This window comes from Tarenaya hassleriana, unplaced genomic scaffold, assembly GCF_000463585.1.
Source record: "Tarenaya hassleriana unplaced genomic scaffold, ASM46358v1 Cleome3, whole genome shotgun sequence".
Lineage (NCBI taxonomy): Eukaryota > Viridiplantae > Streptophyta > Magnoliopsida > Brassicales > Cleomaceae > Tarenaya > Tarenaya hassleriana.
In genome coordinates, this window is record NW_010966177.1 from 5,268,353 (window position 1) to 5,295,583 (window position 27,231).

A 27,231-nucleotide genomic window follows, 5' to 3' on the forward strand; every position below is an offset into this window, starting at 1 on the left:
CAACCCACCCACCGTCAAGTGCATTCTCACTCAGCTTCTCCGCCGCCATCTCTCAGCATCTTTGCCTCCGTCTCTTCCGTATCCGCCTCCAAATCGCCGTCAGGTAGTCGATCTCTTTCTCTCTCTCTTAAGCGGTAGTTCAGCGGCGGCCTGATCGGCCAAGTTGGATCCCGGATCCGGCGGCGCTTGCCTCGCCGGGATATGGTGGCCTCTCAACCGTTTCCTCTTGTTCTTCTCTCAATTTGCAAGTTTTTCTGTAATCCCTGAAATTTTGTCTTCACATTTTTCTGGGCTTTGATTTCTGTCCCATGAACACATTTTGCATATTTTCTACTTTTGTAGGAGAGCTGGCTACTTTTTCAGCTTTTTGCTGCAAATAACCCCCCAAAAAAAATGTAGGAAAGATGAAATGCTGTGAATTTACCGCTATGAATCTATAGTTCGGCTTGTAGATCGAAATTTTTTTTCCTCTTTTAAAGCTGGTTAAGTGAGAAAAGATGTTTCCCATGTTAAAATTTGGCTCATGTTCTTGTGAAAAGAATTGGACCCTTTTCTTTTGCTACTGTGTTGGTCTGTGAACCTTTGTTCTGTTCTGTGAAGCTGGTGTGGTTGAATATCTCTCTGCAATTAAGGGCCATTTTATTGACATTTTCAATTTGCCCTGCTCTGTTTGTTCATCCAAGAACAAGCTTTGCTTACGGACCTCACAAATGCCTTCAGCTTGGAATTCCTGATGACGATTTTTCCTATGGAACTGAAGAGGATACTGAAATCAGTTTTTGGCTGGAACTTGATCCTCTTGCTGTGCTTTGTTACGTTAATTTTTGTATTATGGAGGAGAAATTTACCAATGTATATGCTGAAGAAGCTTATTGTTTATTTGAAACTATTTATGGTCACTCACTTATGTGTGTAAAGTGGTTACTCATTTCACATTGGAACCTTTCGTTTCTCTCATTCTCCCAAGATTAGTTTGTAAGAAAAATGATTGCAGGTTAATAGAGTCTAGATAAATCTTGAGTCTTGACCTAATAACCATACCAGATTTGGAATAATCTTTCTTGATTTTGTGGTGCCCGGTGGTACGAGATATAGTCCCTTTTAATGATTGGCCGATATGATTCTAGTTCTTGTTCAACTATGTTATTGCCTATTTGTATTTGTTTCTGGTCGGACAATGAAACATTGTGCTTTTTGCTGAAGCTATTATTGTTTGCTGGTTGTTCACTCTCGGCAGAAAAATATTGCTATTGTGATTGTTTTCTCTTTTGGCTGCTTTTCTTTCCTTGCTTTTGCTCTTGTCTGTAGATGTTTAAGGTTGTTATAGGTTGGTTGCATCCCGGATCCGGCGGCGCTTGCCTCGCCGGGATATGGTGGCCTCTCAACCGTTTCCTCTTGTTCTTCTCTCAATTTGCAAGTTTTTCTGTAATCCCTGAAATTTTGTCTTCACATTTTTCTGGGCTTTGATTTCTGTCCCATGAACACATTTTGCATATTTTCTACTTTTGTAGGAGAGCTGGCTACTTTTTCAGCTTTTTGCTGCAAATAACCCCCCAAAAAAAATGTAGGAAAGATGAAATGCTGTGAATTTACCGCTATGAATCTATAGTTCGGCTTGTAGATCGAAATTTTTTTTCCTCTTTTAAAGCTGGTTAAGTGAGAAAAGATGTTTCCCATGTTAAAATTTGGCTCATGTTCTTGTGAAAAGAATTGGACCCTTTTCTTTTGCTACTGTGTTGGTCTGTGAACCTTTGTTCTGTTCTGTGAAGCTGGTGTGGTTGAATATCTCTCTGCAATTAAGGGCCATTTTATTGACATTTTCAATTTGCCCTGCTCTGTTTGTTCATCCAAGAACAAGCTTTGCTTACGGACCTCACAAATGCCTTCAGCTTGGAATTCCTGATGACGATTTTTCCTATGGAACTGAAGAGGATACTGAAATCAGTTTTTGGCTGGAACTTGATCCTCTTGCTGTGCTTTGTTACGTTAATTTTTGTATTATGGAGGAGAAATTTACCAATGTATATGCTGAAGAAGCTTATTGTTTATTTGAAACTATTTATGGTCACTCACTTATGTGTGTAAAGTGGTTACTCATTTCACATTGGAACCTTTCGTTTCTCTCATTCTCCCAAGATTAGTTTGTAAGAAAAATGATTGCAGGTTAATAGAGTCTAGATAAATCTTGAGTCTTGACCTAATAACCATACCAGATTTGGAATAATCTTTCTTGATTTTGTGGTGCCCGGTGGTACGAGATATAGTCCCTTTTAATGATTGGCCGATATGATTCTAGTTCTTGTTCAACTATGTTATTGCCTATTTGTATTTGTTTCTGGTCGGACAATGAAACATTGTGCTTTTTGCTGAAGCTATTATTGTTTGCTGGTTGTTCACTCTCGGCAGAAAAATATTGCTATTGTGATTGTTTTCTCTTTTGGCTGCTTTTCTTTCCTTGCTTTTGCTCTTGTCTGTAGATGTTTAAGGTTGTTATAGGTTGGTTGCAGCATGCCTAAATATATTCTGTGACTTTGCTGGTTGTCTTCAATCCTTATAACGTTAGTGAATGTCTTGTATGATGTTAAATGGAATGTGGGGCTGAAACTTTGGGAACCAGAATGTCTGGGTTAGAATTGATCTGTGAGTTATGAGTGTTGTTGGTATTCTGAATGGTTGTTGATAGGATACATTTTTGTCTTAGGTTCGGGTAGTAATCTAGAGCTATTTGGATCTCTCGGAGGCACTGAGAGAGAGAAAACTATATGTGAGTACTTAGTATTGTATATATGAACTTCTCTATTATGGGCAAGGGTGATACCATGCCAAAGAATTTTAAATAAATCCTGACTTTAGAACATTCAATTTCAGTTGCCTTTCTTGAATTTGTGCTGTCTGGTGGGACAAGTTCTAATCTACTTTATTCCAAGGCAAGGAAATGGCGAGCACTGCCTGCTTTATAATCGTGAGTAGGAACGACATTCCCATCTATGAAGCCGAAGTTGGATCTGCTGCTAAAGTAAGCTTTTTTCCTGACTTTTACTATTTGTTTATGGATTCTTATATTTGTATATAATGGAAATGGTACTATTTCTTGTACCCCACAGTGTGTCTCTGTTTGTTTCATTCTGCCCTTTTTTATTGGTCATAGTTAATGGTTTGCATCTCCAATTTGAAGTAGCTGAAACTGGTAGCAATGGTCAAAGATCATTAGCTTCCAATGTATATATATTGTTCTTCCAGAGCACTCCAATGTAGGTCCTCTAAAATTTAGTTAGCTTGGTTAACTTGATTCTTGAACAGGAGTACCATGATTTTTCTTGCCCAAATTCATTTTTAGTTTGCCTGAATTGTTGAATGATGTTTGTTTGCCGTCTTCTTGCGTTTCTCTGGTTTAGTTTGATAAATAATTTGTACATCAATTTCTCACACCATTACCCATGTGTTAGAGAGAAGATGCTGCTCAGTTGCACCAATTTATATTACACGCAGCGTTGGACGTCGTACAGGACCTTGCATGGGCTACAAGTGCCATGTCAGTAAAAGTCCCTTTAGATATATCTGATTCTCATTACCAGTCATCAAGGATTTCTACCGTTCTCATATATCGGAAGAATTTAATTTTTCAGGTTCTTGAAGTCAGTCGACAGGTTTAATGATCTGGTAGTGTCCGTGTATGTTACTGCTGGCCATATCCTTTTTTCAAACTGAAATAGAAATGGCACACATGTGATGTGCATTTATATGTTTCGGATTCATTTCAAGTGTCAATGTTAAGCAATGACATTTTTCGTTTCGGTTCATTGATATAGTAATGTTTGCTCTTCGCTTCTCATTTATTTTGCCGCATATTTCTATCGCCGTGTTGCATTCTGAAGACAAAAGAAATAACGGTAAAGCCATTATGCATGTCATTGATGCGATTATGAAAACATTTTGTTTCGATGGGCTGCATTTCTGAAAGTTATCCTAATAAATCAAACAGAATACATGCTGAGTTTTGTTTTGCTATTGCTTACTACCACACTAATTTGGGTTCTATTTACATAGCCTGGATCGAATATTCCAGTTTAAACGGTGTTTCGTCCTTGACATATCGACACATACACGATTTATGCTCCTTCACGATTCACGTAACGAGGACGGCATCAAGAGTTTCTTCCAGGAGGTGCATGAGCTTTATATAAAGGTAACTTTCTTCTTCCCTTCTCTCTCTGTTTCGTCCATTCGGTATGTTCCAAATGATGCCCGCATCATATGGAAGCTTCGGGTTCGTCATGCTGAAGTTTTTTCTTATAGCTTTTCCAGCAATGTTCTAGTTTAGAGTGATGTATACTCCACTCTATCCAATGTTGATTCGCCTTTGTTAAATTCACGGTATTCGTTACAAAAAAAAGTATCTATATTTCACCCGTATGCGAACCAGGTAGATGGATATGAAATTAACTCGAACATCGTCTGGATTGTTACTGTTCAACACTTTTCGCCAATCAATCTGATCTCACTGCTATAACACTGTTTTGCATTATTATAGTTCTTATCTTAGGTCATGGGTTCTGATATTTTTGACACGTGATTACACGAACGTAGAAGTTGTGAATGTCGGGATTTTCTCATAGATACGTAACAATTGCAGTGAACCGATCGATATTGGTAGAATAGAAGAAACAGAAGTTCATGTATCCGGGTTTTTTTCCGCGTTCATTTTCGCATGAAACAGCTGGTGGTTATAGGTTATTAATAACCGTTTTTGTTCCCTCATGAATGGTAATTGCAGATTCTTCTCAATCCTTTGTACTTGCCCGGTTCCCGTATCGTCTCATCGCATTTCGACACAAAGGTCCGTGCACTCGCAAGAAAGTATCTGTAGAGAAAAAGGGGTTTGCACAATTTCGAAACGAGCCCAGCATTTTTGCAGCGTTTCTCCGAGAGCTTTTACGCTTCGGCATGATGGATAATCCGAGGTTTTTCTTCTACTCCGAGTCACGATTGATATATCGGTTACGGTACCTCGTCATTTCGATATAGCAGATTACATGAAAAAGGGACTTGGGGAGAGTAATCTGAAACCACTTAGATGCTACAAAACACAAACAATGTCGGAGACAAAAGACTAGTGGACGAATTTGTTAATAACCTAAAAACTAAACTTGCGTGAATTGATCAACACATAACTATAGTCGATCGAATCAAATCCAAATCCGATATAAAATCCAAATTGCTATAAATTCTCTAAAATTGAAAAAATCAAATCAAGATGAACAAAGATAATCGAAAATTTATCTGAAAATTGAGTATTTTTTTATCTATACGAACTGAATTGAACTGGATTTACTATAAAAACTGAATGATTATAGTTTTTTTTAACACTGAAATAATTCAGTTTGAATATAACTGAATCCAAATTCGAAATGTTCACCATCGCTAAGATGAAGTTTTCAAGGAAAGATCAAGGAATCATCTGGTGAGAAAGAACAAGGCTGCAAAGCTCGAATCTTGATCTCGTAAACTTTATTGCCTTCCAAAATACCATTCGCCGGGAATGTATAAGATTTCCGCAGTTGGATCCGCCTCGAATTTTTCGTCGTCTTTTGAGCAATACCGATGTGGTTTTCACACTTTCCGCAGAGAAGTTTTGTGTATCGCCTGAAGAATCTTCGCTCTTCGACGCGAGTGAACCGCGTCTCGTCTATGCTCCAAAACGACATTATGCCTTTCTTCATCCATTTTCCGTACTTGGAACCGATCATTGTAGTGTTTCGGTTGTCGGAATTCAAGTTCAGTTGGTATCCGCAGGAGCCGCAGCTGCAACAATCGCATTGAAAACGAACAAACAAAACAAAACACACTTATAATAAATGAATTCAAATGCATTATCCATTATTACTTCCCCAAATTTTGGAACTTTCATTAACTAAACATACAACGAATATGTAAAAAGAAGATCATATTCATGAAGAAACTAAAAGAATGTTTTCTTGATGTTCGAAGTGATTTGTAATTTTTGGGTTCAAATTTAATTTGGATTAATATTATATTAATTTTAATTTCCAATACTCCCACTAGATTTCATCCTGAAAAACAAATGTGAGTTAGTTAAATTCTCTTAACTATTGATGCATATTGGATTTCTATGGATAAAACTAATTTGCAAGATATTCATAATATAAAAAGAGCCATAAAATAGATAATTTTATATATTATCTAAGAACTCTTCTTGCATTTGTAATTAATTTGTTAATGGACGCCATATGTGAAATTGGTATACAATGCATATATATATATATAGATATATGGTGTCGGTTCGAATAATCTATGCCAGCCCAAAAACAAACATTCTCATTCTCAGACCACCAATAAAATCTCGAATTTGGGTTTGTTTAAATAGATTTTGATTAATTTTTGGAAAATTTTGTTTTCTAAAAAATCGAAAGTCGAACCGAAACGAAAGGAAATCGACCCGAAAATTAATCGGATCAGACACAATATCAAATCGAAACCAAATGCATAGCAATTTCAGACAGTGTTAAAAACAAAACAAAGGAGGAACCTGTAAGTGACGACGATGTGCTTCGGCGTCGTCCTGTCTGAACGGAGATCGGCTTCGTCACCATTGAAATCGAATAACTTCAGCTCTCCCATTTGTTTTCTGCGACCGATGGGAGGAAGACGACGGAAGAGAGGAGGAGCTTACGATGAAGCAAGGAAGGAAAAGAGAGACACAAAGTGAAGGGACGATAATAACAATTTATTAATATTCTCCGACGTATTATTATTACTATTTAAATATGTCTGATTTAATAGTAGTGGTGGGTCCAAATCGCCAACGGTAACAAACTAAAGTTTTAATGTGATACTCGTCGAATAGTTCAGAAAACCAAAAAAAATAATTCACCTTTAATTTTGTCAAAATTGAAAAAATGAATATTTTTTTTTTCAGAGTTTTCCTAAAATTAAAAGAAAAAACATCAGTAGGCCGCCTTACAGAAAGATGAAGTAAACAAAAAAATTTGTTGTATTAGGTCGGCTCGGGTCGCTTATGTTGCTACTTAAAACATTTTTTTTAAATAACTGACCGATTAAAATAGAATTGTTTTAAATTTCCATAAATTATATTTGAATATTTTCCGCCCATCATATACTTTTCTCACTATGTAACTGTGGTCATAACAAAGTGTATATGAATTTATATATATGAATTCCGAAAAATATCATAAATATAAATTAAGAGGGGAAGCAAAAGAATTAAAATTAAATCCCATTAAAAAGCTTTTATAATTTTATTCCAACCACATTAAATTCTTCATATATAATTCGACAAAAGAAAAAGCAGCTCAAAGGTTCCGTCCACATACAGACAGGCAGACCGAGTTTTCATTTCCCGCCAAACCCCGATACGCCGAAGCTCCGATGGCGGCGCCGCCGACGGATGCGGCGGAGGATGTTGAAGCCTTGGCGGAGTTCCTGGTGAAGCATTACTCCGGCCAGCTCCGCTCCATTTGTCTCTCTCCCGATCCCAAGCTTCACTACCCTCTCTTCATCGAGTACTCTCTCTCTCTCCCTCTCTCTCTCTCTCTCTCTCCCTCTTCATCGAGTACTTACTCTGTTCCCCATCTGTAGATTTGCGGAGCTCATAGATGAGAAACCACATCTATCGCGTCTCGTTTTCTCCAATCCCACCGAGTATCTGCGTTACTTTGATGATTCCGCGATTCTCGCTCACGTATGTGTTGAACTTTCCCAACTGTAACCGCTACTTTTTGATGTATAATGGTTCCGCCCTGTGAAATTTCGTGGAAATTTTAGTTTAGATTTTCGATTTGGGCATTTTTTTATGAAACTTAACTGTATTCTGTCTTGGGTCATAGAAAATTGCATTGGAGCATATGAGGAAATTTGAGAACAAGATGGGGATCCAGAAGAGATTCATCCATGTCCGCATAAACACAAGTGGATCCCCTCTTGAACTAAGCCCTGGTATGAAATGTTATTTTTCTCCAAATCTTCTTGGAATATATTTTGGTTTCGTGAATGAAGTTTTGGATTTTCTTCAGAAACTTTTCCTAGCATTGGGAGGGTGAGAGTGAAGCACCGCGGGATTCTGCTGACTTTGAAAGGGACCGTAATTCGCTCGGGGGCTGTGAAAATGTACGAGGGAGAAAGGATGTATAGATGCCGAAAATGCAAGCATGAGTATGTCTGTTCCTTTTCTTGTCTGAAATTGTTTCCTCTATGTGTTTGCTTGATGGCCGATGGGGAAATGCTTATGCATTCTATGGTGTGTCAACCTTTGTTACCTGAGACTAGCTGGTTATGAATTGATCCCTCATGTAGGTTTCCTCTTTTCCCTGAGTTGGAAGCAAGAAATTCTATTGTGAAACCTTCCATTTGTCCTTCTCAGGTTTGTCGTCTTCTATATCATGGGCAAAATTCTTCTCTGTGCTTTGCTTTACGTTATCAAGACTTTTACAATAGGGAGCATAGTTGTCAGGATACATAATATATCTTTCCCTGTTGCACCTTTTAATTCTTTGGAATCTCTGTTACTCTATCGACTATATGTGGGAACAATTGAGTCCACCCTCCCCAACAAGCTAGACTCATCCCATGGACCTTGGGATGAGTCTCTCGGACGTGTAAAGTTTAGTTAAAAAGAACTGTTGTGTTCGACGTCTTCAATACACTGTGTCCATGACATTTATTGTGATATTTTTGCTCTTTCATCATTAGGAGATTTTTTTTGTTTCTTCTTTCAGTATATTCTGCAACTATTGTTTTAGTTCAGTCTGAAGCAACAGTACTGGCAGGTTTGTATTTGGAAATAACCTGGAATTCTGGATTACAGCGGTTGAAACCTTGTGAAGGCACAAACTTTGATCCTATAGACGATACAGTAATACGCCATGATTATCAAGAGATCAAAATCCAAGAAAATACTCAGGTTTTGGGTGTCGGGGTTATCCCTCGTTCCATCCTAGTCATCCTGATAGATGACCTTGTTGACACCGTCAAAGCTGGAGGTACAGTTCCTGGAATTTATTTGTTTGCTTTATTTTTTCTAGTCTCTTACCACATACCAATGCTCGTATTTGATAGGGGAAAACACAACTAACCATTGTTACAACTTACAATACCCGCATAATTATATTCCTTAAGTAGTGACATCTGTCTTATGTTCCTTTCTTCAGATGATGCTGTTGTTTCTGGGATCTTGACTGCAAAATGGTCTCATGAATTAAAAGATGTTCGTTGCGACCTTGAACCAATGTTAATGGCTAATCATGTCAGGTAAATGGCTGAGCCAAGTTGTCATTTATCTCCATGAAGTCATCACAATCTTGCCAAACGCTTTGATCAATGAAATGGTACTTTTGTTTCCCTGAAGCAAGTATTGCCACCAAGCTAACTCAAGTAGTTCTCCTCAGAAGATAACTTTTGGCTCTTCCAAAGGCAGTTTCCAGATATCTTTTCAACACAATAGCTATAAACATTCCAGTTATTTATCTCTCTTTTACTTTTCTTTTCATGTGATTCTGCAAACCGTTAGGAGAACAAATGAACTGAAATCAGAAATTGATATCCCTGATAGTGTCATCATGAAGTTCAAGAAATTTTGGACTGATTTCAGAGACACACCTTTAAAAGGTAAGTAGATAACCTACTGCCTAAAATTTGCTAAATTCCAACTGATTGTGGTTGTCTTTTGAACACTTATAGAACTACCTTCCATCTTTTTCCCTTTTACCTTGTAATATATGCAATATGTAAATTAATAGGATATTCTGGTAACTTCGTTAGTATTGAATTGACCCAGGGAGAAATGCTATCCTAGGAGGTATCTGCCCACAAATTTTTGGACTTTTCACTGTGAAGCTTGCAGGTAAACCCTATGTAAACTTATTTGGTTTATGTCTATCTGATTGGACTGTAAAAAAATGTTGATGGATGGTAACTGAGGCATTTCATATTTGTGACTGTATTTTTCATATATGTGCTTGTGTTGATAATGTAGTTGCCTTAACACTCATCGGAGGTGTGCAGCATGTTGATGCGTCGGGTACAAAGGTACGGGGGGAGTCTCACTTGCTCCTTATTGGTGATCCAGGTAGATGTCTGTCTCAAATTTTGTATTTTGCTTTCTACTTAGGCATGTCCTGGCTTAAATTTTTGGTTTAACTCTAAAGCTGTCTTCTTAACAAAAAATCCTCTTGTAACTACATGCAAGTACATCACTAGGAGGTAAGAAAAGTTGTGGCCTTCTGTATTTTTGTTGCTAGCTGATTGACCTGCACTACCAAATTACATAAATCTGAATACAAACTGCTTGATTTATTACTAACTATATATGAATGGTAGAATAGTTCCTGAATTACATTCGATTTGGTAATAATATATTGTCCTGCTTTCTGACAAGGAAACAATATCTGGCAGGCACGGGAAAATCTCAATTCTTGAAGTTTGCTGCCAAATTAAGTAACAGAGCTGTCATCACCACGGGACTAGGAAGCACAAGTGCTGGATTGACTGTAACTGCTGTCAAGGATGGAGGTAAGCGCTTACGTTTTTCATGTAGCTGTCATATGGGAATCTAGGTAAATTTTTCCCTTAAAATTCTTCTTGATTCTGTTGTCAGGGGAGTGGATGCTGGAAGCTGGTGCACTTGTTCTTGCAGACGGTGGACTGTGCTGCATCGACGAGTTTGATAGGTGGTCTGCAGATTCCATTATGAGACATATCTACTCTGTTTTTCATGATTCCTTATTTCATCCTACCAGCCTCCACTTTTCTATACAATCCTTCTAAAATTAAATTGACATGTCTTTCTGGTCGACCAAGTGTCTAGCCTGATGTTACAGTTACACACCTGAAGCAGCCATTGATTAAACGATAATTTAAGACACTCTAAAAAAATTTCTTCTCATTTCACACTACGTTGCTTTTGCTGTCAGTTTAGTTTTGCTGCTTTTTTGCTTGTGAGACCACACAAACAGAAAATTATTGTTTGTTATTGTCATTGTCATTGTTGTTATTGATTTTTTTATGCTTATTCTCTTTAGTTTTTTGTGAGCAGCATGAGAGAGCACGACAGGGCAACCATACATGAGGCAATGGAGCAGCAGAGTATAAGTGTGGCCAAGGTAAGTCGTTTTCCAAGTGCAAACATGCCTGTATCAGGCATAATTACGTTCTGGATGAGTCGGCTTAAAAGTACTTTTGTGTCTGTTTTCTTCTCTCTACTGCTTGGTATGTTGTAGGCTGGCCTCGTGACAACCCTCAGCACTAAGACAATCGTTTTTGGTGCTACAAATCCCAAAGGGCAATATGACCCCGATCAATGTATCCTTTTCCTTTGTATCTAAGCTGACATGCTTCTAAATTTAACAATTTCATGATATAACTAGTAAGACAAGGCATAAACTCCCTTTTCCGGTTCACTCATAACAGATGTTTTCCGCTTCCACTAAAAGGTTTTAGTTTCGTCATATTCTTATTTCGTTATTTTTTCTTCTGCAACTTCTTAACTGATTTCAGCTCTTTCTGTCAATACCGCACTTTCTGGCCCCTTGTTGAGCAGATTTGACATAGTACTTGTACTTTTAGATACAAAAAATCCTGAATGGGATGTAGTTGTATCCTCTCACATCCTTTCTGAGGTACTTTCCTTTCAGAAAAATACATTTTTTTCGATATTGGCCGTTATTTAGCACAGATTTTTGTGCTTTTGTGTTAAATTTGAACTTCACGCCTTTTCTGATTTACATCCTCCAAGGGGGAGTTAGAGCAGGAAGGATGTGTCGATGATCTCACAGCTGTTTGGCCTCTACTGATGCTTAGAAGGTATAGATTGTGTTAGTGGATCTTGAGGAACACAATTTGAAACAGTTACTAGGAGAATGTACTTTTCATAGAAGCCAGCCGAAACTGCAGTTGCATTAGGTTACTTAAATATGGGATATGACTGGAATGTTTGATTCAAGGCATTTATCTGTTCTTGTTCACTGTAAAATGTCCCAGTCCATTCAATCTAAAGGCCTAAGTTCTTGCATCTTAACTCATGCAGATATATTCAGTTTGTAAAAGGACACTTCAGACCTGTCCTAACAAAGGAGGCTGAAGATATTATTTCAAGTTATTATCGACTTCAAAGAAGATCAGCGACCCATAATGCAGGTAACTCCCTTGAAAACAATCTTCTATTTCTTAAATTTGAATTTTTTTACCAAGAGGGAGCTATAACCATGCGACGGTGAAACTGCATCTATGCAATTGAGAAAAAAAATAGCCGGCGGAACAAGAAATAAAGATACTGAAATCAACAATACCATTAGTACTTCACAAGCCGTTAGTTGCTTGCCACACTAGATACCAATCCACCACTTGATAGGCACTTGAGGACCATATCAACCACCTTTGTTTTCAACAGCATCCTTATTTGTCGATACTAAACAGTAAGGTTTCACATAATAATAACTGGTAGTTCTGATCCAGAAGTTTAATAGAGCTTTATATGAGTGCAATGGATAGTTAATGCTGCTTACATTCTGTTCTGCAAGTTGCATTTTAAAGCAACCTTTTTTGACAAGGTATTAATCATCATTGCATTTCAAATCTGAAAATTTTCCCCTGTTCACTTTTCAATTTCCTTGAGATCATTGAAGCAGGCGAGTGTTGAAATGAATGAACAGGTATATACCACATGGTGAGTTTGTAGATAGATCTCGGTGTTGGTACTTTGGGGAGCTACTTTGTAACAATTCCTTCTGAAGAATAACATTTGCTTCCCATGACTTGCTCTTGGATTCTCCTTTCCTAATTGTTTTTACTTTTAACTGCAGCAAGAACAACTGTGCGAATGCTTGAAAGTTTAATTCGTCTGGCTCAAGGTATGTCGCTCTGTTTATGTCATTCATGATCCATCGCCCTACCATTAACCGCATAACCATAATAAGGAAAAGAAAAAAAAAAAGATTAACTGGCTTGTGTCATAGCGCATGCAAGGCTTATGTTCAGAAACGAGGTCACCCGATTGGATGCCATAACAGCAATTTTGTGCATTGAATCATCGATGACCACTTCTGCCATCGTAGATAATATGGGAAATGCTCTGCATTCCAATTTTACTGAAGACCCTGACGAGGAATGTATCCTTTTCCGCATTCTTATCACTTGCCCCAGTAACTCTCGTAAGTATCCTTGTGGAGAATATATTTAAATGTTACACAATCATGTCGCATAACTTCTCTAGAAATCAATCATGTATGCACATGGATTTGCAAATCTTTGGAGAAAGTTAATTTATTATCATTTGCATCCTCGTATTGAGCACGACACCTGCACTGTTAAAACGTTTCTGCAGTGTACAGTTTGTTAATTCCTGACTTATAGCTCCAACAGATGGCAAGCAAGAGAAAGTGATACTCGAAAAGCTCAGATCAGACAACATTTATTAGCTCTTGCAATGGTCTTTGAGCAACAGGTGCGGTTGTTACTTTTTGGCTGGATCAACGTTTGAAATCACAAGGGTGTATTTTTACAGTACTAGCTAGCTTTTCCCTTCAATCTTTCAGATGTCTGACTTGTAAAAGGATATTATGCTGTTAAAATGGCAAAATTAGATCGGAAAATGGATGCTACGTTCATCTAATCGTAACAGAGTAAAATCCGCGATGAAGGTGGTGCCATATGACATTTTTGTGTGAAAAGGATTTTTACCGTATCAATTTGCCTTGCATATAAATTCCGTTCGTTGCTATCCTGATTGATGAAATTCTCTTTGTATCTTGTATTTGTACATCAGCACATCACATTCTTCCTATAGCCAAATTCGCATTTTGTTCGTTTGTATTTTTTCTTTTCCGCTATGTTTGTTCAGGTAAATCTTAGTATAATCCTGTCACAGGTTTTGCTGTTTCATTGCTTTGTGACCCTTTCAAACCCAAAGCAAAGAATGAATGAATACATTAGTTTGGTTGTCTCCAAAGAACTGGTCACAAGCCCAAAAAAGTCTCGACGGCACAAGCCCTTGGAGCAAGAACTGGTCACATGGCGAGACATTGTCCGTACTATCTATGCAGAATCAGAGCCCTCAATAGAACAATCCGCCCTTGGGGGACTGGTTCTTAATCCTTGTATCCTCAACATCGTAGGTGATCTTATATTAAGTCTTATTAGCCCCCGTTTTTGGTGGCTAACTTATCCAAGAAGGTGGTATTCGTCTTTTGTATCCAGAGATCCTATGGCCGTTTTGGTTCTTGAAACCTTAAGATACTGTATTCATATTTTTTTTGTATATTTGATTCACCGTTCACCGCAAAAAAAAAAAATCGTATGCATTTATATAACTTTTACATATACCAATTCTCACAGAAATAATGGTTACATTATACATATGAATTAGAAAGTCCATCACCCAATACTGCCAAATATGAAAACAGTAGTCGAAATATGGACTTTTGTTTTCGCCGAGATCGCTCACGCCTTAGTAGCCGGAGGAGGCGCAGAGAGGAAGGGGTTAGACGGAAAACCGGGTTTTGGGAAACCAGGGAAGGGAACGCTGGGTTTGACCGGAATACCAGGAATAGGAGTAGGGATGCTCGGAAAACCAGGGAACCCTTGTCCCGGGAAACCAGGAAGAGGAGTAGGGATGCTCGGAAAACCAGGTTGGGGAAAATCCGGTTTCAGGAACGTCGGGTTTGCAAATTGCTGCAAAAGCTGTCTGGCCGCAAGAGTGGAATTGATCATGAACAGGAATGTAAGAACCGTCGAAAGAGAAGTTACGGACAAATTTTTGTATGAAGCCATTATGCGTTCTCCCGTGTACTTTTTGTTGCTTTCGTTTCTTTTTGGAATGGGGCTTATATAGAGTTTGTGGTTGGTTATCATGTTGAATTTTCTTTTTTAGGGTTTTGTTAATTGGCACTGAGAAATTACAAGAATAGGAAATCGTTAGTATCTTTGAATTGTTGTTTATATTCTAAGCTCTTTTTTCTTTTTTTGTTTTGAATTAAAAAATCTTCAAAGTTGGTTTTGATCGACTTAAACATGAATGTTATACAATAAAACGACAACAAAGTTCGTCCTAACTAGCGGTTAGAACCCTCCCCTGGAATGGAGCGATTTCTGTTGTGATTTTTAGAGTAAATGAATGTGAATTTAGAATCTCTCAAAAGGATTCACACTTCACGTATATTACGAGTATGGTCGAGTTAAATGTTTGTAAAAGACGTGTTATGTATTGGTTAAGTGTTAAGGATTTGTCGAAATAGTTTACGTTCGGTTTTGAACGTGAAGAATGATCTCAGAAAAAATGGGAGGCCAACTCGAAAACATGGGAGGGCAGTCTGTTTTTTCTGAGGAATAAAGCTCAGAAATAAATGGGCGGTAGCTCGAAAAAACGGGAGGGCAACCCGTTTTTTCTGAGCAGTTCAGAAATAACGAAAAATCGCGACCGTTCGGAAAAAACTTCCGATTTCTTCACACCTTTCGACATTTGGAGTGTTGATAAACACCCCTGAACATCCTAACACTATAGAGAACAGATCTAAATCATTTTTTGAGAGATTTGAGAGCACTTTTGTGATTGCTCTTGCGAAACACTCACAAAAGCTTTTTGTTCATCTTCTTCTTGCGGTTTCTTGTGTTTGTGATCGTAGGAGAGCAAACTAAGATCACTCTTCTCTTCATTGTATCTCAAAAACGTATTCCGAAAAATCCTTTGCTCGTATAGGATAACGTTTTTAGGAAAGTGTATCATGTCTTGAAGAGCTATCCGGTTCCCGATTTACTTTTCTTGTTCATTTTATATCCCAGATTTCTAACAATTTCTGAGATTTATCTTTTACCATTTTATACGTTGATATCGAGTGACGAATGGGAATTAGTCTGGATGTGCACATGTTTTACGTATGTTTTTTTTTCATTTAAATTTTTTTACAAATTACTAGTCTTGTTCTGTGAGTGGATTCCCAATTGTGAATCTTGCATAGGCGCTCTCTAAATATAGGATTTGGTTTGTTTTATTCAAGGGACATGAAGGTTACAAAATTCAAAACAAATAAGCGACGAACAGAAACAGTTTACTATTCTTGCAATTAGTACAAGGATTCAGTTTCAAACAACAAACTCGGTGCTGTCTCTTCAAGTTGTGCTCCTATATAAACCTCGTTACATGAAACCCACGAAACGACGCAAGAGTGAATCACAACCCAAATCCACCAAAAAAAAAAGAAAAGAAAAAGGCATAATGGCTTCATGCAAGATCTTCTCATCCTCTTCCCCCTTGATGGCTCTCACGTTTTTGTTTATGATCAGTTCCACTCTCGCGGCAAGGCAGCTTTCCCAACAGATTCCTAAGTCGTCGTTCCCAGAGGTCCCGGGCTTCCTCCCGGAGCGGCCCGGTTTGCCCAAGATTCCCGGTATTCCGCGGCTGGGTTTTTCTGACCTCCCGATGAGGCCCGGTTTGCCTCAACTCCCCGGTTTCCCGAGGCCGAGCTTTCCTTTCATACCGTTCTTCTCCACGCCTTCTAAAGCCTGATGGCCTCGTCGAAACCCAAGCTCTATATTTCGATTACTATAAACGTGCTCTACAATATTTGTGCGGTGTCATGGTGCTTGTGATGACGTTATGTAATTCAGACATTGTAACCAGCATCCGTGGATGTCTTCTAAGGACATTTGCTACATTTACGAAATGAAATATTGTCCTCTCATAACTTAACCTTTCTTTTGTAACAAAAACAAAGGTATATATGAAATAAATATAAAGTGAATTTAATATGAAACGAATACTTGGTGTAAGGTCAATGAAGCGGAACAAGATACATGAAGAGTTGAATATAAATATTTGAAGGATCTGGTGGATAAGATAAATTGTTTTTTAGGAAAATTGCATATATATATATATATATAATTTTTTATGAAAATCCTGGATAAATAACTATATTATAAAACTTTTACATAAATACCTCAATTTTTCAAAAATCATACACAAATATCTAAATTTTTAAAAATTTCTCAAATGAACTCAAAATTATGATATTTTTCAAATAAAAATAGTTGAGGTCGTTAGCGAATTTTGAATTTATTTAGAAAATTTATAAAAATTAAGGTATTTTATGTAGTTTTGATTTTAAAGTGATGCACTAGTTTGAGTCCAAGTATATCATACATGTGATGTAGTTATTACTTATTAGTTCCCACTTGGGTGTGTCGGAGACAATCTTTCTAGTTGAGTTTTTTTTTTTTTTTTTTGGGGGTAAAGGAGATAGAGTTTCATAGCCAAGACTTCATGTTGTTGGGCTGAAGTGAAACCTTGGTTTTATCTCATAGAACAGGGCAACCAAACCTTGTTGGATAATAAAACACATAAACAAGAAGATGAGATTATGACATTCTTCGGTTTATTACATGAACTCGAACTCAGTTACTGCAACCTAGGAAGCTGCGGCAACTGCTGTCTGTGGCTGAGGAGGAGGAGGCGGCGGCCTCATAATGATCTCGACCTTGTCGTGGACGCCTTGCAGCAACAGCTCTCCTTCGTACGCTACAATCTTGCGTTTCTTTGCGGCTCTCAGTGTTCCGACAAGGGCTTCGAATATATTTGCGCACCGATCATCGTTGAACAGCACTCCGAAAGTGACCTTCATGGAGAAGGAAGAAAATGGAAGCACAACCCATTGTTAAAACATATCTCTATAACGATATTGTTGGATATCCGCATCCAAAATCGAACTTTGACGAGTCCAATCAAGTTTGTGGACACTCAAAATGTTCGGTAGGCAACAAAAAAACGCTTCTTCTGTTGCGAGAAATGTGTATTGAGGAAGATAACTGTTCCGAGGGTCGAGAAGCATTGATGGCCGGGATAGAAACGTAGGATAAGGATATTGTGTCTAGCACAAGCTCCGGTGATATTTCTCATGTAGCAGATCTAGATTCAGTCCTTATTCAAGATCGAGATCGAGATCTGAAGAGATAGCCACAGATCTTGAACCGACAAGCTGGCAAAGTGACTACAACATGAACATGTCATGGTGAAACATCATGGTTTTGTGTCGTTTAGGAGAAACCGAAAACTTGATCAGAGATGTTGATAATCGTAGAACCCTAATTCATATGCCATCAGCGGATGTTTCTTGGAATTTCTCATTTGACAAGAACCCCAATGTGAGCGAAAGTCAATTGAAAGGTTGAACATTACGAATCATTGACCTATCACAGACGATGTTCTAACAATGACGATGCATTCGTAAGATCCATTAAAGGGGCAAAGTTCAGCATCACAGAGAGAGAGAGAGAGAGAGAGAGAGAGAGAGAGATTTGGATTCACAGAAAAGGGTCGTCGTCTTTGATCATCTAACAGATCGAGAGAGCTTCATCAAGATCTCAGAATAATCCCTAGATTTGGATTAACATGATAACAGATTCATAATTTTGAGATGGGGGAGAGAGAGAGAGACCTTGTAAGAGCCATCGGGTTGGAGAGAGCCCAGGCGTTGGATTTCTTCCTCGAGCCTATGGATCTCCTCTTCAACGTTCATTTTTGTCGCTGTTGATGATCCTCTCTCTCTCTCTCTCTCTCTCTCTCTCTCTCTCTCTCTCTCGGCTGTTGTTTGTTACAAACACGAATATCTGTTTGCACATGAAAAAGGACAGAACTGATTGGCTGGTTGGTGGGCCTCCCTGTGTTCCGATATATTTTCTGAATTCGAATAAGGTATATATACCATAAATTCCAAATTTTGATGATTGAATAAATCATTAATAATCCAAGGTATCTATCAAAAATGATATTTCGATGGATATATTAACTTTTAAAAATTATATCTATCAAACATTTATATTAGATTATTTGAATAAAATTATATAACCAAATCATATTAATTAGTTAATTAATATATACCAAGCTCGAAACAGCTGTTCCTTTAAAAAAAAAAAAAAAAAAAAAAAGCTCCTAAACAATTATTTTTTCCTCCAGTTATTATCAAATTCAATCCCGTCAATTACAATAATTAGAAATCTGACCCCAAAACAAATAAGTTTCCCAAACCCTAATTTCTTACTGAGATTGGAGATAAGTTACAGAGGAAATTTGTAGACATCTGCACAAAAAGACAACCAAACCTTTCAACAGCCATGAAATTCAAACTTAATTGCAAACACAACACACACACACACACACATATATGAATTGAGACAAATATAATCGAACCATCAACCTGTACCCTTGTAAGTATTCTTGGCAAGAAAGGACCAAAATCAATGGAGAGACCAAAACATCAGAAGGCTTTTTCCTCTAACCAGTTTATTAGAGAATATCTCAAATCCGACATGTCACGAGAACTTCTCCCCCACAACATCAAAAGGCTTTTTCCCGATGGAAAATTTAGAAGACAGCCATCAAATGAATGGAATGCGGAAACAGAAATTGATCTCTTACAGATCGTGAGAAGGATAAAGACTTGACACGTGAGATCGTCCATGCCCGTTCGAATCCATGTTTCCAAACAGATTCTGGTGTTGCTCTCCTGATTTCCGGGATCTCGTGGGTTTGGGAGATGAGAAGGAATCGAGAGAACCACTGCTCGTTGAATATATCGAGGACGAAGGCAAGCCGTGAACTTTTGGTAGTCCTGTTGCATCCGGTCCGAGATTGTATCCTCTCTCAACTGATTCAGCTTCCAAAGGAAGCTCGTCTAATGTCTGTTTAAAACATGAAAAACAATGGCCGACCATCATATTACTTGAGATATCTTCCCTCTCACACATAAACGATGGATTTGCCAATTATTAAAGCATGGTCTCTAAAAGGGTGATTTTTATGGGTGGGATATGAGATTATACTAAGCAGAGAATGATGCGACAATGAGATGGACACCTACCCTGTAAGCCTGCTGAAGAACACGGAGCGTGTCTCGTGTGCGTTTCCTCTTCATTGCAACCTCATCAGGCTCTTGCAACATCTCTTCAAACAAGTTCTCCCTGTTTCAGATCAAAACATTCAGTAAAGAGATGATGCAGATATGGCCCGAGACCAAAACATAGCTTTTCAAAGGGAAAAAAGGCCGACAGTTTTCTTCCCTCACCTGTAAAGCTTCTTGATGAATACATTGTGCAACTCACGTTTTGTATGATTAACCTGTGTATATTCAATTACGAACAAGTTGTATCAGTGTATCAGACATTTGGTTAATATCAGATAGACAACAACAGTACCATCAAGCACCACAAAATGTGGTTTTTTATCATTAAAACCTTGAAGTACTATGACATATTTCAAGGAAGCAAAAATTACAAGAGGGAAAACAAAAGGAAACACAAAAGGTGCATGAAACCTGGGACAAGAGCGGGTTGGCATATAACTTACCAGGAAATGCATGATTGCTTTCGGTATGGAGTCCTCAATATTCTTCCTTACAATGTCATAGTATGATCTCAATAATAGCTTTGTTATTGCAATTTCGACTGCCTCCTGTTCTGAATGGGTTTCAGGTGGCCTCAAGACAGTCGGGGGCTTCAAAAAAGAAAACACAATAAGATGAATGGGTAAAGTTATTGTATTGGTTATACGAATGATCATAGAAGGACAAGACTATACCTCCTTTAGAAAGATCATTGATAAGTTCTGGTCCACTTCCTGAACAGCTTCACTGAATGGTTTGCTTGAGAAGTCCTCCTTAGCTACTGCCCGGCCATCACCACCTCGGAAAATTGACGAGATGCCCCAACTCGAACTGCTCGTGTTTGCTGACCATGGCCAATAATCAATTGCCCAACACAAAACTATAATAAGGCTCTACATAAATTCTCAAGTTTTTAAACGCAAAGAGAAGAGGTATGAATGCACGCATGCATGTTAGTTTCAGATATGATAACCCAGAGAGTTTTTCAATATCCAAAGTCGTCTCAAAATGATATGATCCTCGCATGACTTAGAAGACTGAAATGACTGATGAAACTATTACCAGCTGGCACAACTTTTTCAGTCTCTGCTGCAGATACAACACCCTGAGAAACGTTTGTAACAGAACCAAGAGTCAGATATATATTATATAAGAAGTTCAAAACACAACGATCCAAAATTTTCTAATTTGCTTCTTGGGTTTTCAAGATCCAATATGTAAATATAACATTTCATAAACAGGAGACAAATCTGGAAATGTAACAAACGTCCACAAAGAAGCCAGCTGCAGAACATAAACAATAACATGCCTGATCAGGAATAATTCCATTAGGTTGCCGACCGAGAAAAGATCGAGATTTCATCTGACTCGCAGAAGAACCTATTTTATCAGGCTCCACAGCATCCTGCAAAACCAAAAGCATTATATCAGACAACTGATGCTACATGAAGCAGATAAAGAAACACAATACTAATGCTTCACTGATAGATTTTCATACTTTTGTCCGTGCCACGGGATGCGGAATCCTAGAAGACTTCACCTGTTGCATTGCAGCCTCCACAGCCTTTGTTCCCCCAATAAAATTCGGGTGTGAAGTATTTATGTAATCCATCTGCATATGTTCCCTTGCTTAACTTTTGTGAAGTAACTCAAAAGAAATTAAGACCACATTTCAAGCATCCATGAGCAGCATTATTCACGAATTACTTCAAATATTAAAGGTACAGCAACCAACCAACACAAGAAAAATCAATGTCCTTATGTAGTTATTTGTAACTTGAACAAGCTTTGCTCAAAATGAGAGGATGGTGAACAGCATATATGCAATATAGAATCATAAAAATTCAAACATTCTTGGTGTATTACCGCCAGCAAAATCGACATCCATGGTTATATAGATCTTTACACGTACCTCCATTTCAATAATATGACCAATCATTGTTTCTGATGGCTCAAGCCCTTCCCGCAGAAAGTTCCCGATAACTTCATCCATGCGCTTTCTCATAACAGGAAAGCGTTGTAGCTCATTCATCATACACCGATGGCTAATCTGAGAGAGATTCAAATTTAAAATTCATGTACAAAAACGAGGCTACAGCAATCATATATATTCTAGAACATAAAAAGAACTTCCATACCTTTACTAGCTCATCAAAAATAAACCTGGCGCACTGAAGGCTGGGATCTAACAAACGAGATATTTGCCTCCGGATAAGAACTTCAAATGGTACCTATGTGGATGGTAATATGATTGACAAACATTAATCAGAAAATTGCTGGAAAATAAATAATAAAGCAGATTGCATATACTATAAGGTCCAGATAAATGGGATCAAGTTCCCATGTGCAAGAAAGATGTTACAAAACTTACATCTGGAATAAACAACGCGGATCTAGGGCCAGTTGCGTTCTGGATCGCTGTCCGAATATCATCATCTGTCAAGTCTTCACATGGATCAACCTCCTGCGAAATTGAGAGAAGTCAATTAGTTAACTAATATAGAAATCCACCTAAAGCAGCTCTGACAACATCAACAGCAGAAGAAGGCCAGAAGGACACTGCCAAGCAAATAAGTTGCTGATTTATTGCGCTTTGCTGATGGATTCCTTTCAAAAGCGAGGAAAGCATCACAAAGAATGCATTGCGGTTACAGTTCAGATGCTTGTAAAATACCAGGAACTGAACAAACATGCCATGACCTTATCAACAAAAATACACGCAAGCTTTTTAATATTTAACATACAAGTCTACCATAGAGAGCACTTATTAAAAAAATCTCATGCCTACCACAATTAAAAAAGTGTGACATTCGCTCAGAATTAACAACTAACCAAGTAAACAAAAGCTTAGGTACAATGTAATGCATGCAGCATGCCCATATAAAATTCTCTAAATCAATAAAATGAACCCTAAAAATTGCAAAGCACCAGAGGCATCAAATATGAATCAGCTATTTAAGAAGTAACTGAATTGATGCCCAGGAAACAAATGAAGAATAAAAAAATTATAATTGCACAACATCAATCTGAAACAAAACCATAAAAGAAAAATGTCAGAACAGACCTCCAAACTCTTAACAAATATTGACTGGAAGATGTAGTGAATTCTTGCTCCCCCAGAAAGCTCAGTCGTTGACATTTCTTCACTTTTCCCTTCCAGCATAGAGCAAAATGCTGTTTCAAACAGGTAGATCATAAGATACATCGCTAGTAGAAGGAAACATAATACAAATGTTCCATACTATTCAAGTACAGAGAATCATCTCCGGAGTTACCTTCACAATATTTTGAAAGAATGTTGAGAAGCAGAGCTCCCTGACCAGCCTATGGGTTTAAAGAGTAAAGATGCGCACAGTATAAAGATCAAAGATATATAACAAGGCAACAGAGTGGAGTAACTCTAAACAGTGACAATTTACAATTCAATAATTCAAGTTCAGTGAAAAACGAACTAATGTCAGACTAGCAACGTAAGAAGAAAATGAACAGATAAGCATGGAACTGCCTCGACTCGCAGAGGCGGTCGCCTCATGCCTCGGGTGGGGCACGGGCAAGGCGTGCCTAGGGCCACCTCTGGGATATCGCCTCGCCTCCCAATACGGAGGCGTTCTTCATCCCACCTCGGCGCCTCAGACGTACCTCAGGTGTGCTTTTAAAACCAGGCTTATGATGGCAAATAAAATCATGTCATGTTCAAGAAAGAGCAAGTTAACATCTTGGGAAATGGTAAAGGCGCTAAACACTAACTAAATGTAATTCTAAATATAAATAATTAGAACAAATTGACTGGCCATTATCAGCTAAACTTTTCCTAACAAATTGGCACTTCCAAATGCTAATTCTTTAAATTTTGGATTTGTTTGATTTAGCCAAAATATACAAGAAGTTTCCAAGATGTGCCAAGAGCACATAACTGAGCAAAGAATCTGCAGTAGCAAAATGATATTCACACAAGGAGCTGAGCAACACAATAAATCATAAACTGGCAGGAACAAGAAGTTTCAAGTAAGCTAGGAAAGCAAATAATAGCATCATTATTGAGGATAGGTTCGGATAAATCTCCCAATTAAAAACATACCTTTGATTCTGTTATTTCCCCATAGCTTTGATGCTCCTTTGCTGTGGCAACCAACGCATTGCTTATACGAGACTTTAAATCAGGAAGTAAGGCCTTGATGTGTTGGACTAGGATCTAGATAGCGCAAAAAAGGTTCAATAAGACTGTTTTTCACATAAGAACTATTAAAGCAAGAATCAAGGCTATGACATCTGCCATTTACTACAGAAAATTGCTACTAGTCAATCAACAACGGAATAAGATCCCAACTCCCAAGACAAACAAACATGGATGATGTCAGGGAGATGTGGATGTGAGGGGGGAAAAGAATATCCAGCTAGAGTAAAATGGATGAAAGAAGACTCAAGCACCATTCAGAAAAATCAATAATACACAGAACTCTAACACATAATTTCAACATCTATAAAACTATTCCTGTGTTGCATGTTAATAGATTTCTGAACAATATGTTAATCGTAACTGAGAATATGAATAGTGTCAAGGCTGCAAACAATACCTGGTTTAACTTTTTTGCCAACTGAGGAATACCCAGACGATCAGCTAGACCATTGTACACCTATTACAAAAAAATGACAGATATTAGCAGAACAAGAGAAGTATCACCACCAAGAAGAGTGTATGATGCGGTGTTACTGGACGACTCCGGAAGAATTTTTCCTCTGCAATGAGTGCATCCTTGATGCTGCGGTTTAGTAAAATATCCTGTTTAAAAGAATAAAAGAACCAAGTAAATTCTTGCATTGGTCAGTCAAAAAACAACCTGAAAAAACTAAAAATACAAGACTAGAGGCTGCATGTATAGTTTCTATCGGGGGGAAGCGACTAAGTCACAGATACAAAGCCAGAAGCATGTTTAGCCCATCTCACCACACCACACAAGCTACTACAAGCAAAATAACTAATTAAAAACAATTATAGGAAAATTGATAGGTTTACCTCCTGACTACGATTTACGACTCCAATGTATCCAAGTCGAAGAGGGATAACTTTTCCAAGCAGGAGGTTCCGAGCATCAGTACCTCTGTCCATAATATCCAACTGAAGTCATAGAGAAAATATGCTGCAACCCATGAGAAAGAGGAAAAGTTGCTTCTGCCAACAAACTAAGATAATTTTCAACACAATTATCTGAAAAGAAAGTGCACCTTTGTGATTATACCAATTGTTCTATGACCTGAAGGCAGGAAATACACATGAACATTAGAGGTGATCCACAAAAACAAAGATTTTTTTTTCCTCAATTTAACTGTAAGCAGAACTCACCATCAGGGTCTGCCATTCCTGCAATTTGCAAGGCATCTGAGTTTGCTAAATCCGAATTGGCTGGTGTAAGGGCAAGTATCAGACAGCTAGGTTGCTTGATGTAAGACATGATCATGGTTCGTATACGCGCTTCAATGTCGGTTGGCTGGTCACCGACAGGAACCTTGGTAATACCAGGCAGATCCACAAGAGTGATATCCAATACATTTGGGGAAAATATCTTCAAACGGATCTGTTTGTCTGATACACCTTTGTTCTCTCCTGCTAACCTATTTGTCTCGGCCTGCAAACAATACACATTTAAACATCATAGCATCATAATTGAACTGCTAATATGGCCGAAAGGGTATGAATGCATTACAAAACATAACCCAATTTCGGAATGAAACAACAGTAAAACCTGAATCTCCCGGCGAATCTCGTAGAAATCAAAGAAACGTTTGCCGGGCAAGTGAAGGAACTCTCCCCATTCCTCCTCGGATCCACCATCGGCGTGTCCCTTCGTCTGAAGGAGCTGGAGAACGAGGGGACGGCGAGTGCAGATATCGTTCCCACGCGGGAGAAAATCGCGGCCAACAAGGGCTTCGAGGACGCTGGACTTGCCACTACTCTGGCTTCCAACAACGGCGACCTGAGGAAGCTCGATCGTCGAATGGCTTCCCAACTGCGCAAATATGTCCTGCAGCTTGTTCACTATCGGAATCACAGAGGATCCTAGAGGCGCCGCGTTGCTTCCGCTGCCCCCGCCGGCGGCGGCAGAGGAGGGCTGCGCCGGCGACGGAGGGGCCGTTCCGGCGGCCGGGGGGGCGGCATGGATGGATCAGACTGAAGATGAAAATCGAAGTGAAATGATAGAGAGAGAGAGAGAGAGAGGATTTGGGAAGGAGAAGCTAGGGTTTTGGGGAGGAGTTCGTGCTCAGGGTCAATCAATGTCCGTGCTTACTGTTTCCCTGAGATGAATGAGAGGGGAAAAAATAATAATATGTTTTTCAAAATTTTCCCTTTCTTTTCTCTCCCTTTATTTTGGATCTTTATTTTTTTCTTTAAAATTGAAAATCCAAGGTATTTTTAGTTTATGAATTTTAATTAGGGCTTGGAACCACCGCCATAACTAAAATATACTGTCTAGGGGTTGGCGTTTCGGGATTCGGTTCGGAATTTTAACGATTCGATTCGGGAACAGTTTATTCAGTATTATAAAATTTGTACCAAATTAGTACCGTATATTATTCGGTTCGGTTCGATATTATGACGGTTCGGGACGGAACGGTACTAATAAATAAGTACCAAATAAGAACCGAAATAAAGACAGTTCGGAACGGTTCGGGACGGTTCATATAATTCATATAGTATAAAAAAAAAAATCCAACATAATAATTTAGACAACAAAATAAAAGTTTTGAATTTGATGTAACCGTAAAGAAATTTAACATAATAATTTTGAAATTTTCTATAAATATGATCAAAACTTTAAATTACGTTTTAAAAATCATATTATATATATATATATATATAGAAATCAATCTTTTTTATCAATAAAATAAAGTATCTATAATATAAAAAAATAAATAAAAAGAGATAAAAATAAAATATTTATGAAGTAAAATATAAACAACTTACTATTAAATATAATCAAAATTAATAAAAATAAATAATTTATTGAACTTTGATAATGCTAAACAAAATAAACATAAATCTAAATACACGTAAACAATTTATTAATATTTAGTAATTATCATAATTAATTATTAATATTAAATATTTTTTAATTAAAAAATAAAAATACCGAAATACCGTTCGGTATTTCCCGAACCGAACCGAACCGTTCCCGAACCGTTCGGTATCTTAAATCTTATACCGTTTGGTATTTTTATATAATACCGAACCGAATCGTTCCCGAATTAATCGGTTCGGTATAGTTCGGGACTAAATTCCCGAACCGAATTGCCCACCCTAATACTGTCAAGCAAACAATGGGTATCTGAAATTAAA

General features: G+C 38.0%; 5 protein-coding genes across 10 annotated transcripts; 2 read left to right on the forward strand and 3 right to left on the reverse strand.

Moving 5' to 3' along the window:
• Positions 1-13: 13 nt before the first annotated feature.
• On the forward strand, positions 14-5,014 carry LOC104819505 (trafficking protein particle complex subunit 2-like). 3 transcript variants are annotated; one of them, XM_010549611.1, is made up of 7 exons: positions 80-103; positions 2,702-2,764; positions 2,928-3,016; positions 3,447-3,532; positions 3,627-3,688; positions 4,101-4,186; positions 4,775-5,014. In XM_010549611.1, the coding sequence occupies exons 3-7, from the start codon at positions 2,936-2,938 to the stop codon at positions 4,865-4,867; spliced, it is 408 nt and encodes a 135-aa protein (XP_010547913.1). In that variant the 5' UTR covers positions 80-103; positions 2,702-2,764; positions 2,928-2,935; the 3' UTR covers positions 4,868-5,014. The 3 variants fall into 3 exon arrangements, with proteins under 3 accessions (XP_010547914.1, XP_010547915.1, XP_010547913.1); XM_010549612.1 differs by lacking the exon at positions 2,702-2,764 and having other exon boundaries at positions 14-103; positions 2,869-3,016; XM_010549613.1 differs by lacking the exon at positions 2,702-2,764 and having other exon boundaries at positions 21-103.
• A 322-nt stretch (positions 5,015-5,336) lies between these two features.
• On the reverse strand, positions 5,337-6,730 carry LOC104819508 (uncharacterized protein At4g08330, chloroplastic-like). The gene is made up of 2 exons (XM_010549614.1): positions 6,548-6,730; positions 5,337-5,802 (listed from the first exon to the last, which is right to left on the reverse strand). Exons 1-2 carry the CDS (start codon positions 6,637-6,639, stop codon positions 5,436-5,438), a joined length of 459 nt encoding a protein of 152 aa, XP_010547916.1. The 5' UTR covers positions 6,640-6,730; the 3' UTR covers positions 5,337-5,435.
• Positions 6,731-7,348: 618 nt separating this feature from the next.
• Positions 7,349-13,981, forward strand: LOC104819509 (probable DNA helicase MCM9). 4 transcript variants are annotated; one of them, XM_010549617.2, is made up of 21 exons: positions 7,349-7,541; positions 7,618-7,720; positions 7,866-7,974; positions 8,052-8,190; positions 8,332-8,398; positions 8,843-9,017; positions 9,186-9,285; positions 9,545-9,642; positions 9,812-9,877; positions 10,010-10,102; positions 10,429-10,545; positions 10,631-10,703; positions 11,069-11,135; positions 11,253-11,334; positions 11,530-11,651; positions 11,768-11,835; positions 12,059-12,168; positions 12,834-12,881; positions 12,987-13,181; positions 13,384-13,474; positions 13,898-13,981. In XM_010549617.2, the coding sequence occupies exons 1-20, from the start codon at positions 7,408-7,410 to the stop codon at positions 13,446-13,448; spliced, it is 2,031 nt and encodes a 676-aa protein (XP_010547919.1). In that variant the 5' UTR covers positions 7,349-7,407; the 3' UTR covers positions 13,449-13,474; positions 13,898-13,981. The 4 variants fall into 4 exon arrangements, with proteins under 4 accessions (XP_010547919.1, XP_010547917.1, XP_010547918.1 ...); XM_010549615.1 differs by lacking the exon at positions 13,898-13,981 and having other exon boundaries at positions 12,987-13,185; positions 13,393-13,887; XM_010549616.1 differs by lacking the exon at positions 13,898-13,981 and having other exon boundaries at positions 13,384-13,887.
• A 3,315-nt stretch (positions 13,982-17,296) lies between these two features.
• On the reverse strand, positions 17,297-18,619 carry LOC104819510 (costars family protein ST45-2). Its single transcript, XM_010549621.2, has 2 exons — positions 18,456-18,619; positions 17,297-17,636 (listed from the first exon to the last, which is right to left on the reverse strand). The coding sequence occupies exons 1-2, from the start codon at positions 18,534-18,536 to the stop codon at positions 17,430-17,432; spliced, it is 288 nt and encodes a 95-aa protein (XP_010547923.1). The 5' UTR covers positions 18,537-18,619; the 3' UTR covers positions 17,297-17,429.
• Positions 18,620-19,098: 479 nt separating this feature from the next.
• On the reverse strand, positions 19,099-26,053 carry LOC104820169 (dynamin-related protein 3A-like; the record flags this gene model as incomplete). Its single annotated transcript, XM_010550538.1, has 20 exons — positions 19,099-19,698; positions 19,878-19,977; positions 20,082-20,134; positions 20,363-20,509; positions 20,594-20,742; positions 20,961-21,003; positions 21,208-21,303; positions 21,397-21,510; positions 21,811-21,948; positions 22,037-22,129; positions 22,270-22,362; positions 22,963-23,072; positions 23,174-23,222; positions 23,977-24,090; positions 24,473-24,532; positions 24,610-24,678; positions 24,913-25,014; positions 25,122-25,150; positions 25,240-25,522; positions 25,640-26,053. Coding segments are annotated over 20 exons (2,523 nt in total), but the record flags the coding sequence as incomplete, so codon positions are not given.
• Positions 26,054-27,231: the final 1,178 nt, after the last annotated feature.

What these genes read in the sequence shown, in the direction of transcription:
- LOC104819505 (XM_010549612.1), top strand. Translation starts at nt 2,936, where the DNA reads ATGGCGAGCACTGCCTGCTTTATAATCGTGAGTAGGAACGACATTCCC. An exon ending in AAGTTGGATCTGCTGCTAAA is followed by an intron (nt 3,017 to 3,446) that starts GTAAGCTTTTTT and finishes CCCATGTGTTAG; the next exon opens with AGAGAAGATGCTGCTCAGTT. An exon ending in CGTGTATGTTACTGCTGGCC is followed by an intron (nt 3,689 to 4,100) that starts ATATCCTTTTTT and finishes ACATATCGACAC; the next exon opens with ATACACGATTTATGCTCCTT.
- LOC104819508 (XM_010549614.1), bottom strand. Translation starts at nt 6,639, where the DNA reads ATGGGAGAGCTGAAGTTATTCGATTTCAATGGTGACGAAGCCGATCTC. An exon ending in CACATCGTCGTCACTTACAG is followed by an intron (nt 5,803 to 6,547) that starts GTTCCTCCTTTG and finishes CGATTGTTGCAG; the next exon opens with CTGCGGCTCCTGCGGATACC.
- LOC104819509 (XM_010549615.1), top strand. Translation starts at nt 7,408, where the DNA reads ATGGCGGCGCCGCCGACGGATGCGGCGGAGGATGTTGAAGCCTTGGCG. An exon ending in TTAATGGCTAATCATGTCAG is followed by an intron (nt 9,286 to 9,544) that starts GTAAATGGCTGA and finishes GCAAACCGTTAG; the next exon opens with GAGAACAAATGAACTGAAAT. An exon ending in TGCATCGACGAGTTTGATAG is followed by an intron (nt 10,704 to 11,068) that starts GTGGTCTGCAGA and finishes TTTTGTGAGCAG; the next exon opens with CATGAGAGAGCACGACAGGG.
- LOC104819510 (XM_010549621.2), bottom strand. Translation starts at nt 18,536, where the DNA reads ATGAACGTTGAAGAGGAGATCCATAGGCTCGAGGAAGAAATCCAACGC. An exon ending in AACCCGATGGCTCTTACAAG is followed by an intron (nt 17,637 to 18,455) that starts GTCTCTCTCTCT and finishes TTCTCCATGAAG; the next exon opens with GTCACTTTCGGAGTGCTGTT.